At 36.0% G+C, this 13,097-nt stretch overlaps 1 protein-coding gene across 2 annotated transcripts in view; it reads left to right on the forward strand.

Moving 5' to 3' along the window:
- LOC150098576 (ubiquitin carboxyl-terminal hydrolase MINDY-1-like) overlaps positions 1-13,097 on the forward strand; it is a 137,826-nt gene that overhangs the window by 61,639 nt on the left and 63,090 nt on the right. For both annotated transcript variants that reach the window (XM_090404718.1, XM_090404719.1), the window contains exon 5: positions 10,573-10,763. In XM_090404718.1, the coding sequence (XP_090260844.1) occupies positions 10,573-10,763 (191 nt within the window). The remainder of the gene's footprint in view (positions 1-10,572; positions 10,764-13,097) is intronic.

Raw genomic sequence — 13,097 nt, forward strand, 5'->3', positions numbered from 1 at the left:
GCAAAATGAATTTGACTGAGTGAGGAAGAGATATTTTCAACCAAAGGTCAAAGTTGGGTGCTCTCTCTGGCAAGGTATGTCAGAGCAGAGGTATGTGCAGATGCCACCCTCGGGTTGAAAAGAGTTAGTGTGTAGTTTGGAAGGTTGAGATAATTAATGCTGGGAAGAGGTGAGATTTGAGTTTCTGCCAGAAAGAGTAGGTGAGGTTTGGTAGACTGAAGGTGGAAACGGACACTATTAAGGCTGGAGTTTAAGCCACAGATGTTAAAGTGGATATGCAAGGTTCTGTGAGGCATATATTTGACTGCAAGGATCGTGTCCGTTTCCTGCATGCTGGTTTCCTTGGTGGTTACTAGTGGCATCACTTGATTTTTACACCAGTTTAACTTGCTTGTATTCGATGATTCAACTCATGTCTCCATTTTGACGTTTTTCTTCAAGTTCTCTTCAAAGATGGCATTCTTGTTCCCTCTGTGCAAGTGTTAGGTCTGGTTGAGCATGTATGCATGATTGGGGCAAATGTCTTTGAACTTGTTGTTGATTGCTGTTATTAATTTAGATGTGCTTGTCTGAGTGTCACAAGTCACTTTTACCAGGCTTAGAAAGTTTATTCCATCCTTTCTTTTATTTATGGGCCTGAAACAGTGGTGCCTGACAATATTTTTAGAATCGATGTTGCATTCTTCTGCTAATTTGTTGATGTCTTCTTTTAACGATTTTCCATTTTCCATTCTTGAAAGAAAGTTCAAAATAATGGCATTGAATTTTTTTTTTTTGTTTTTGGCCTCCATCGAGTTGTATACCATTGATGCGATTAGGTTGCATGGTTCATTTGTGTGCAAGGGTGAACTTGTGTCCTGGCACTGGTTTGTCAGTTTGTCCAATCTTAACTCCACTGCTCAAGCACAGCGAACAGAAAAAAGGCTGGTTGGGGTCGGTAAATAGCTTGTGCACCGATTCGTCTATTTTGGCACAAGAGGCATGCGAGCCAGTGGCAACAGAACTTGCAGAATATACCTTTTTTTAAAAAAAAATCCGTGACACAGCTGCAGTATGTTGTGGGTTTGTTGGCAACGATCAACGGCGCTGCGCTGGTGAGACATGGGGTGCTTGTTTGTCGTTGTCTTTTGTTCGTATGGTAGGCATAGCTGGCAATTGCACATGACTGATTCAGAACTGTAAAGATAGCTGATTTAATGCACTATAAGTACTTACTGGTTATGCAGAAATAATCTGCTCCTTAGTACCCGCTGTCAAAAACACTCACAATAACGATAAAACGTGGGAGCACAAATTTAGAGTAGCTTATTCACCGCCGTGGCCTTGCTGACTGTGGGGATATTCAAGGTTTAGCATTTTCTGATATGGGATGTCAGTCAGTTCTGGTGAATGAACATATGCTATCCACTCTTGTGACCAAAAGAATTGTGTGGGGTCTAGTTTGGGCACTTGAGGTGAATAGTAGAATTATTTTAATTTCTTTTAAAGCCACAAATGTTGAATTAGATATGGAAATATTTTGCAAGTATTAATGTTTTGTAGGATTTTTTTTGTAATATTTAGTAAAGCTGAATTTGAGTATGTTGCCTTTCATTGAGTAGGGGTAGGATTGCATTGAGGTGAAAGACTTGCAGATATGCCCTCCATGTGTGCGTGCATGCACACACACACCAGGAAACTCAGTCTTTTATCTTTATCTGTATATGGCTTCAACAGTTCCGTGCATACCATCATACTTGCACTCTCCAATCACAATCTGGCAAGGTGGTAGAAATCATTAGTTGGTCAGAAGCTTCCTGCCTTATGCAATATTGGTTTCAGTCCTGCATACTATCTAGTGGCCAGCCTGTGGAACACATTTACTGTTGTGACTTTGCATGGGGAGGGGAGTCCGGATTCCTACAATGTATTTGGAATATCCATGAAGATTTTTGCCTATACTTTATGTGAGAAGGGAGGAACAGAAACCAGAACTCGTGCTTTGAAGACTGGTATGCCAGTAACTGCTACCAGCTTTCAGTAGTGGTGTTGTTTCCTCCAGTTAGGAAAGAGCCCTGGAAACAGGCTACACTATGAGAAGAACTGATTTTTTTAGAACTATTTTTTTTAAATCAAAAATAACAATTGTAATACTAAAAATAGGACATCACTGTTACTGAAAGAAAACTATCTGTAAGAAAGAAAGTTTATTTCAATTCTAGCTTGATGTAATTTTTTTTTTTTTTCACTAGAGGTCATGCCAGTAGAATAACATGTGAGCAAATCTTTGTTTCTCTAGCTTACAGTTTGTAATGTAATGCAGCTTGTATAGTATAATTGTGTATGCTCCAGATGATGATCTTGATATGAAGATCGAAACGTTGAGATAATAAAGTTATTTATAACACGGTTGTAAAATCCATAATTTATAAATTGTGGAAATTTATGAAAAAGAAAGGATGAGAAGAACTGGTTTGACTGAAATATCTTTTGTGTCACTAGCCTTTTAATCCACAATTTTATGAATTGTAGAAATAAAAAGATATATTTAGAAAGGCAGTCTTTCCATTTGCAGTGCCCTTGTAAGAGAAGAATGAGAAATAACACATGTAGTACTAGGCAAAGTGAAAAGCTATCCAAAAAAAAAACAGAAAAAAGAACCATGTGCACTATAGTTTTCACCTAGAGATGATCTTACTACTAATTCAGTTTACTCATTGCCGAAAATGAATTCCTGTAGCCATTGAGTTAAGAATGCTCTTTAAACCTAATTGCTTCTTTGAAAACCATTTTTATTTTGGATTCGTGAATCAATAGTCTTTTTCCAGTTGATCTTATTGTTCATTGGTTTATTCCCTGTCCATCTTAGTTATGTAACATATGAGGTTGCCCAAAATATCAGCTCCCAAAACTTTTGGAATTAATATTTTCATATTATAATTTCATGTTGCTTCATATAATAAATTTTATTATATCTGCTTTTTAACTAAATCAGAGCTTGTTGGTATGATAAAAATTTGATGCATAAATTGAAATGATATATTTATATATGCATCATTTATGTTTATTGCTTACTGATTTTTTTTTTTTTTTTTAAATGTTTGTTGTTTGTAAGGAATACAAACATACTCCCCATGCTAATTCAAGGACTTTTTTAAGCTTTAAATCTTTTTTTTTTAAATACCAATTTCATTCCAGACAATTACTCTTAATTAATCTCAAGATACTGTAAAGATTTTGACAGTATCTTATCCATCCTCAAGCATTCATACATCAAACTTGATAATCAAAGAGAGCTGTGCAATGACATCTTTACCAGTTTTGTATGGTTAACAGAAGGAGAATAGCATATCTGAAGGACCCTTCTTCTAAAGCAGACTCCTTCAGCAAGATAGTGCATAATGACTCAGACAGAAAGAAAAACCAAGAAACTATGGATAATTTCTCATTTATCCAAAACAGTCCGATTTGGTTTGACTTTGTCTTGTTGATGACTCTCATTGATCTGTATGGGTATGTCATCAGTATTAAAGAAGTAAGTTGAGGCCAGATATTGAGTTTTCTGTCTATCATACTAAATCCATCTACCCTTTGCTATAGGGCAAAGAATAAATGAATTTACAGCCTTTGATGGGTGGGATTTACATAAAAATCAATCCATATGAGATCGTTCAGCTACATAATAAACATTCAAAATAAGAAATGTAATTCTGGGTTATTATCCAGAAATTTTAGTAGTTTTAAAATTTATGAATGTGCTTTTGCTTTTAGTTTTAAGAATTTAATGCTCATTTCATTTTTGCTGGTACGGCATTTTATTTATTTTATTTTATGCAAACTTGGACTGAGATTTAGTGAAAGTTGCTCTACTTGAATTATGTAAAATATTGCAAATATGTGGTATATTATCTATTAGAATCACTTTCCAAAACTAGAATTAGAAACAAATGATTTCCAAGTAATTATTTCTTTTTTAAAAAGTTTAAATAGAGATAATCATACTTAAATATGAATTTCTCAAGCTTTCCTAGTTTTTTTAGAGGTGATTCTGTTAAAGAAATCATTGCTGTACCTGTTGTTAATATTGTTGCTATTTTATATTTAACACTTGAACACAATAAACCATACCTTGAGTAAGCTTAATTCAATATCAGTTTACATTATCTTATTGTACCCATAAACAAGACTCACTTGATGCACATTCTCGTTCAGAATTATCACATATATGACTACTTACAATTCTCATTTAGTACTGCCTTTTACATGAATCTTTTGTTCACATGTAAATGCTCCTTCTTGTCTTTCCTTCCTTCCTTCCTTCTGCTGGCTCTTTCTTGATTTCCTGCCAAATTTCCTCTTTGTCCAGGTCATCAATTATTCCATGCCCTATAGAACCCTTAACATGCCGGCAATGTGCAGCTCTTTCCTTTCAATTCCCGACATTGGACCTCATGTGTCGGTGGACGCAGGTAAGAAAAGGTGAAACCCAAGACAAAAATCTTTCTCAACGTCTCACCTTATAAAGGCCCGGACCTCTGTTGTATGCATGTGCGCATCTCTCAAAACTTCCATATATGGTCATGTATTGATCTTAGAACATGATGATGTCATACTTCAAATGTCTTTTGAAATTGCCATATATGGACATCAGTTAACAGCATTACATAATGATGTCATGCGCCACATTATTTTAACAAAGGCTCATGGTTAAGTTATTACAATTACATTATTACAGACAAAATTTGACATCTCTTTAAGTGCAATCTACTTATAAAACATGTAAAAGGAAACATAAGTTACATAAGTTGCTTATCATGAGAGATTTTACAAAAGCTTAATCTTCAAAAAAAAAAATTTTTTTTTTTCCTTCTTTCTTTCCCACACCTTCAGGAGATGTCACTATTTTTTATTGATGTTTAGTATTTCTATTACGTATTATTCAACCCTGCTTTGTCTTTGTTCTTTACTTCATGAAATGGTCCACTGCCACCATTTATTTATTTCTATTAGATCTTATGTTCTCACGCTCTATAGTCTAACAAATTTATTTGTTTTATGACTGCACCAGTTAGACTATGTATTGAGTGCAAGATTATAAGATTTTAAACTAAAGACAAGGCAGATTTTGTTAACATTCCCTACTTATGTTAATCCTCACCTTTAATTAGTCGTGGATTGATTATACTTTAACCTTATCTTATGCAGGTTCGAAATTTTTAGGATAGTGGATTGACAGAATCAGTCCAATGTGTTGTTGTTCACAAACCATTTAATTAAGTCAAAAAGGAATATTTACAGTTTGATACGCATATACGTATATATACAGTTGCATTTCAATTCTTCCTAATTCAAACAGTTCTAATTTACTTCCTTTAAAGCTAAATCACAATCTAGAATATCCTGACAATAAAGCATACCCTGAGTAAGCTTATCTCAATATCAATTTACATTATCTAATTGCACCCATAAACAGACTCACTCGATGCACATTCTCATTCAGAATTATCACGCATATAACTACTTACAATTCTCATTCAGCACTGCCTTTTACATTAATCCTTTTGTTCACCTGTAAGTGCTCCTTCTTGTCTTTCTTTCCTTCTGCTGGTTCATTCTTGATTTCTGCCAACTTGATTCTTTGTCCGAGTCGTCAATTATTCCATGTCCTATAGGACCTTAACATAGTGGCAATGTGCAGTTCTTTCCTTTAGATTCCCGACATCGGACCTCAGGTGGCAGTGGGCCCAGGTAGAAGACTCAGAAACCTATGACGCTTCTCTTTCGAATACCAACAGCAGACCCGGATAAGAGAAGGTGAAAACCCTAAGACAAAATTCCTTCTCGATGACTTGCCTTATAAAGGCTCAGACTTCCATTGTACGCATGCACGCGTCTCTTGAAACTTCCATATATGGTCATGTGTTGATTTTCGGTGACCTAAGTATGATGATGACCATCATCGTCATACTTAGCGCATCTTTTGGAATGTACATATATGATATGCAGATATACATGCGCACACACACACATATATATGTACATATATAATTATGGTATGCAGATGATATCATAATTTTTGCAAACACTCCAGAAGACCTTAATATAATTATAGAAGACCTATATCAGGGGTGCTTAAGGGTCAGAGCTGTATAACTGAGAGGAGACCTCAACATAGCCTTTAAAGAAATGTGGAGAACCGACCAGGGCTTCTGACCTAATGTCCAATCCTCACCTTCTCGTGGTACACCCTGTTGGTTATCTACATGGATATTGAACGAAAGAGGATGGGCTGGCAATTTGGGATTTAGCCGACCAAATTGTATTCTTATTGGCTTAAACCAATATAGAAAATGATGGTACAACATGACAAAATTTCATGCCGGCTGGGGCGTCACCAGTTAAACAAGGCCCCTGTTGTTTTTGCCAGGGAACCAGGGCGAACAGCAAAAGTCAGCTACTGAAACAAATCTGAAAGCACACCCCAACTCAACATCACCAGAGTTAAAGATCAGTACTATCAACATAAGAAACCTGAATGCCAAAGAAATGGAGCTAGCTGAAGAATTAGATAAGTACCAGATCGACATAATATGGGGTGACTGAAACAAAAAAAAAGACAAACTGGTGAGATCTTTCTGAGCAATAAATACAAAATGTTATACTCAGGAAATGACAATCAAAGAAAAGGAGTAGCAGCCATAGTATTCAACACAAAATACGAGGCTAATCTCCTTGAATGGCAGGCAGTCTCAAGTAGAGTGATGTGGGCAAATATCAGAATGGGGAATTGCACAATGAGACTTATTTGTGATTATGGTCCCACAGAAGGTTCTACTAAGGTAGAAGTGGAGGAATTTTTTGATATTGATAAGCAACTGACACAATAAAAAAGAAAAAGTTGGTCCTTGTTGGGTACCTAAATAGCAGAGCAGGAAATTATTGTTATACATACAAAAATATTTTGGGAAAATTTGGAGAAACGAGCAAAGCTAATCATAATGGCAAATATCTGTTGGATTTCTGCTCAGGACATGGACTCGTTATTGCTAACACCATGTTCCAACATAAAAATGTGCACAAATTCACATGGAGAGAAGAGGCTAGGAATAAGAAAAGTCTCATTGACTATGTTATTGTTGATAGTGATGTTTTCTCCCTGGTGCAGGACACAAGAGTGTACAGAGGATTTGAAATTGGAAGCGATCACTATTTAGTCTTGAGCAGGATAAAATTGAATTTCATATTGAAAAGAATAACATGTAAGAAAGTTTTAAAGTGAATAAAAGTTGAGCAGCTCTCAGATGTGAACTGTAGACTAAAATACACAAAGATTATTGAAGCAAAAATGAAAGAGTTTGAGAACAGGAACCAAACCTTGGTGATTCAGTGGCAAACCTTGAAGAAAACCCTGATTAATTCAGTCAGGGAGGCATGTGGTGAGGTTGTCTATGAGGATAGAAAAATCAGAACTCCATAGTGAACACAGGAAGTTAAAGAGGCAGTGAAGGAAAAGAAGAAAGCATATCAAAAGTTCCTGTCAAATAAGTCAACTTTTGCTCTTAGAGAATATAGAGACAAATGTAAGAAAGCTAAACACTGTGTAAAACTAGCTAAACAAAAGTAATGGGAGGACTTTGGCAAGAATATAGAAAATAAATATCAAGAAGGTGGTAAGATATTCTGGAGGTCAATGAAGAAGCTTAGAAATGGAGGAAAGAGTGCTGTAAAAGGAGTTAGAGATGATAAAGGTGACATGAGAACAGGAGAAAAAGATATCCTTGAAGTATGGAGTAATTACTTCGAAAAATTGGTAAATGAAACCTGCAGTGATAGCACAGTGGTAAAAAACACTCAACAGGCATACAGTCAGGAATACATATCCATACTTGAAGTAGAAAAAGCCATCAAAGGCTTGAAATGTGGAAAGGCAGCAGGAATAGATGATATTCGACCAGAAATGCTGAAATATGGTGGTATAAAAGTCTTACAGTGGCTGCACTGCATAGTTCAGAAGGCTTGGACAGAGGGACAAATTCCTGATGATGGAGTAGAGCTCTAATAGTACCCATATATAAAAAGGGAAATAAAACTGAATGTGAGAATTACAGAGATATTTCCCTACTGAGTGTTCCTGGCAAGATCTATGCAAGTATACTTGAGAAACGGTTGTGGAAGAAAAGCTTGGTGAAGAGCAAGCTGGATTCAGGCCAATTAGAGGCTGTCAGGATCAGATCTTTGCTTTACGACAAATAGTTGAGAAAGCATTGGAATATAACAAACATCTGTATTTAAGTTTTGTCGATCTGGAAAAGGCATATGACAAAGTGCCAAGAGAGAGAGAGAAGTTATTCAATATGCTACAGTTGTATGGTGTCAATGGGGCATTATATCAAGCAATACTTAGTCTTTATTTGCATTGTAAGTCACCAGTTAGAATTGAAGGAAGTACAGGAAGATGGTTTAATGTTAAATCTGGTGTCAGACAAGGATGTACATTATCCCCTCTGTTATTCATTATCTATATGGATCACATTATGAAGGAAAGTGGTATTAAACATGATATCAGAATTGGAGATGTTAATGTCAGCTCTTTGCTTTATGCGGACGATGTTATACTTCTAAATAAATCTGCTACAAGTTTGCAAGATTGCCTGACTAAATTGATAACTGTTGTAATAAATATGGTATGAAGGTCAGTATTAAAAAGACAAAGACAATGAAAATAGGTAGAATTGTTGAAATATGTCAACTGCATTGTGAACGGGGAACCTGTGGAACAAGTAAAACATTTCAGCTACTTAGGCACGATTTTTAGTGAAGATGGTAAATTAAATATGGAAATAGACACCAGAATCAACAAAGCTGGTGTGGTAGGCAGCCAATTGAATAAATTCATATGGAATAAGAGAGAAATTAGTTGGAACACTAAATTAGCTGTATACAAGACAGTGTTCAAACCAGTTTTAACTTATGGATCTGAGAGCTGGATCAGAAGTAAAACACTTGACCAAAGACTAGAGACCACAGCTATGAGAGCCCTGAGAAAGATAAGAGTTGTGAACAGATGGCATCAATGGCAATATCATATTAAAAACGAGGAAAAATAAAAAGAACTTGACATCAGCATCCAGGAATGCGTTAGGAGAGCTAATCTCAGGTGGTATTGTCACTTAAACAGAACGGGCGAGGAAAGATTTGCAAAACTAGTGTTCTCTGCCAGGTTGACAGGAAAACAACCCAGAGGAAGACCAAGATATAGGTGGATTGATACGGTACAAAGTGCCTTAGACAATAGAAATATAAAATCTGATAATGTTGGAGTCTTAACAAGTAACAGACTGATTTGGAGGAAAATTGTAGATAGAAAGTTAGTAGTGATGTAAATTTTTCATGTAGTACTATCATATCCTGTACATCCCTTGAGGGTACATGTCAGGTATTTGATGATGATGACCTATATCATGACCTATATCATGAAAGTTAGTAGTGATGTAAATTTTTCATGTAGTACTATCATATCCTGTACATCCCTTGAGGGTACATGTCAGGTATTTGATGATGATGACCTATATCATGAAAGCAAAAAAGTCGGTCTAAAAATAAATAGAGAAAAAACTAAAATCATGTTTAATCATTTTGTAACACCAAAAAACATAATAATAGAAAACAATTTCTTGGAAAGAGTCTCTTTGTATACATACTTAGGTCATCTCGTTGATCTAAACTCTGGACTCCAAAAGGAAATAAATAGGAGAGTTCAACTTGCCTTGGGTGCATTCAGAAAATTGAAAAGCATTTTTCAAGACAATTATGTCCTACTCTGTTTAAAAAGGAAGACATTTAACCAGTGTATACTTCGTCATCACATATGGTTGTGAAACTTGGTCGCTAACAAAAGCACTGGCAAATAGACTAACAACTCAAAAAAAAAAAAAAAATGGAGGGGTTGATGCTAGGCATCACATGATAAAATAAGAAGCGAAACACCTGGATAAGAAGCCAGACCCACATCACTGACATCATTCTTCACCATAAGCGACTAAAATGGAAATGGGCCATACATATATCCAGAAGAGAAGATGAGCGATGGACCACTATATTAACGAATTGGATTCCAAAAGAAGGGAAACGAGGCCGAGGATGTCCTAAAAGAAGGTGGAGTGATGAACTGTCAAAATTTGTTGGGAAAAATTGGTCAACCATTACTGAAAACAGAGAAAGTTGGAAAGACCTAGATTAGGCCTTCGTTAAGCAGGACAGAAAATGGCTGAAAAGAAGATTGACTTTCGGACATGATGACGTCTTACTTAGCGCATCTTTTGAAATGTAAATATTTGGACATGGGTAACAGCGTTACATAATGTCGTGCCACATTATTTTAAGAAAGGCCTATATTTAAGTTATTACACACAAAAATTGACATTTCCCTAAGTGCAATCTCCTTAGAAAAACATGTAAAAGCAAATGTGATAAGTTACATATCATGAAATTTTATTCCTTTTTTAGATAAGATTTAATTCACTCTATTTGTTTATCCTGATGGCTGCATTTTATATATATATTAAAAAATATACTTAAGTTTAATGTTCTTAGTGTTGCAGATTTTGAATATACTCGAGAATGTGTGGTATTTGATCTTCTGCATATTCCTTTGTACCATGGATGGCTAGTAGATCCAGAAACTCCTGAAACACAAGCTGCAGTTGGCAGGTTCAGCTATAATCAGTTAGTGGAAAAGATAATAAACAACAAGAGTTCATCCCATCCAGAACTAGTAACTGAAGGTATAACACTAAACATTTAGTGCTAAATGCAAATGAAATATAATCCTTGCCATCTTGTGTTTCAACAGATCAATTTTTTAAACTAAACATATTTGGTCGTTTATAATTAAAATACAATTTTATTAATGCTTACCATAGAAACAAACTTATATTATAGCCTACCAGTTTTGCCAGCAGACTGTTTGGCTTTATTAAGGCATTTATGGAAAGATGTAAAAACTAGTAAATGCAAATTGAAAGGAACATAAAAAAACGTTGTAAACCAACTAGTAGCTAAGGTTACACGTTCGCGTGACAGAGAGGACTTATTGTTCGTATTCATTATCACGCGTGCGTGTTTGTTGTAAATGTGTAATGTGATTACTGGCTAGCTGTAGTTCAGCTTGATTAAGAGAGAGGATAAGGTTTTTCCACGAATTGTTTAGAATTACACCCTGATTTCTGTTGAGGTTTCTGTCGGTTATTGACACTATTGTGGCTTCCTTGAATAAACGATGTCTGTCTGTCTGTAGTCGTCATCGAGATATGGCATTGTTTTGCCACTCTATCGTGTGGTTAGACGTACAGAAATGATGTGCTAAGCTGGAAGAGATATTGTTGCTGGTTTACATCACCAACATGTTCTTTTTGTCTGATTTCTAAACTCCCTGAAGTTTGTCCGATGTAGGCAAGACCACAGTACCAGGGAATGTAATGTACTCCTGGATATTTGTAGAAAGGTACCTTATCTTTTGGGGATTCTAAAACTTGTCTGATGCTGGTGGTTGGTTTGAAGACCACTCCGATGTTGTAGGCTCTTAGTATTCGTGCTATTTGATAAGAAATTGACTTGATGAAAGGGATCACTACAATAGAAATGTGCTGGGAGTGTGACAAGTTTTAGGATCCCTGAAAAGATAAGGTACCTTTCAATAAATATCCAGGAGTATATTACATTCCCTGCTCCTGTGGTCTTGTCTACATCGGACAAACTTCACGGAGTTTAGAAATCAGAGAAAAAGAACATGTTGGTGATGTAAACCACAACAGAAGTATCGCTTCCAGCTTAGCACATCATTTCTGTACGTCTAACCACACAATAGAGTGGCAAAACAATGTCATATCTCGATGACAACTACAGACATAGTTTATTCAAGGAAGCCACAATAGTGTCAATAATAGACAGAAATCAGGGTGTAATTCTAAACAATTCATGGAAAAACCTTATCCTCTCTCTTAATCAAGCTGAACTACAGCTAGCCAGTAATCACATTACACGTTTACAACAAACATGCATGAGTGATAATGAATAAGAACAATAAGTCCTCTCTGTCACGCGAACGTGTAACCTTGGCTACTAGTTGGTTTACAACGTTTTTTTATGTTCCTTTCAATTTGCATTTACTAGTTTTTACATCTTTCCATAAACGCCTTGATAAAGCCAGACAGCCTGCTGGCGAAACTGGTAGGCTATAATATAAGTTTGTTTTTATGGTCAGCATTAATAAAATTGTATTTTAGATCAATTTTTGTTTATTCGGATAGAAATTAATGCTTTCATATTAAATTTAATTTATAATATTCCAGAATTATATTGTAATAAGTTATTTTTGCAATAGTTATATTAAAAAGCCCAGGCAGTTTTCAGTGTTTTTTTGCATTTTGAGTCACAAACTGCATCCTTTGCATGGTGTGTTTGACAGCAGAATGCAGCTGATTGGGACTGATGTTGTGCATATGTGTATTATGCTGTCTTTCAGAATTGGCAAGTTATGAGGATGATTCCGATAATCTCTGTTTTTGAGAAATCTCCAGAGCCAGAAGTCACTGGGTCAAATCAGGTGAAGGAGGCAGCCATGCAGTGGGAAATGCACGGCTGATCACTCTGGCTTCTGTGAAATGTTTTCAAAGAATCTCCTGTATGGATCAACTGATGTGTGGAGGGGCTCCCATCCTGCATGAAAATGACTGAATCCATGCATAGATGCTGCTGTAGCTGTGGCACAACAAAATTGTTTGTTATATTTTAATTTTGCTCTGCAGTAACTGAGCAGGTCACAGGACCCAACTTTGAATGTACTAGAAGAATGGTCTAATGATAAATGAGGCTGCAAACTTGCACCAGACAGTAACTTAGGGGTAATGCAAAGGAATTTATTGGATTGCATGGTGAGTTTTACATAGCCTATACCTGGCAGCTGTGGTTATTCAGGTTATTTCACCTGAATTCTCCATTCAGGTGAAAGTGAGCCTCATCTCGCCACATAATCATTCACGGCCACACAGCATCCAACTCCAATTCAGCAGAGAATGTTAAGGTGAATGCCGGTCGACTTTCGTTTGAAATGCAGAAAC

Source organism: Typopeltis vanoorti, chromosome 15 (assembly GCF_054136105.1).
Source record: "Typopeltis vanoorti isolate ZY-2024b chromosome 15, IOZ_Tvanoo_1.0, whole genome shotgun sequence".
NCBI classification, from domain to species: Eukaryota; Metazoa; Arthropoda; class Arachnida; order Uropygi; family Thelyphonidae; genus Typopeltis; species Typopeltis vanoorti.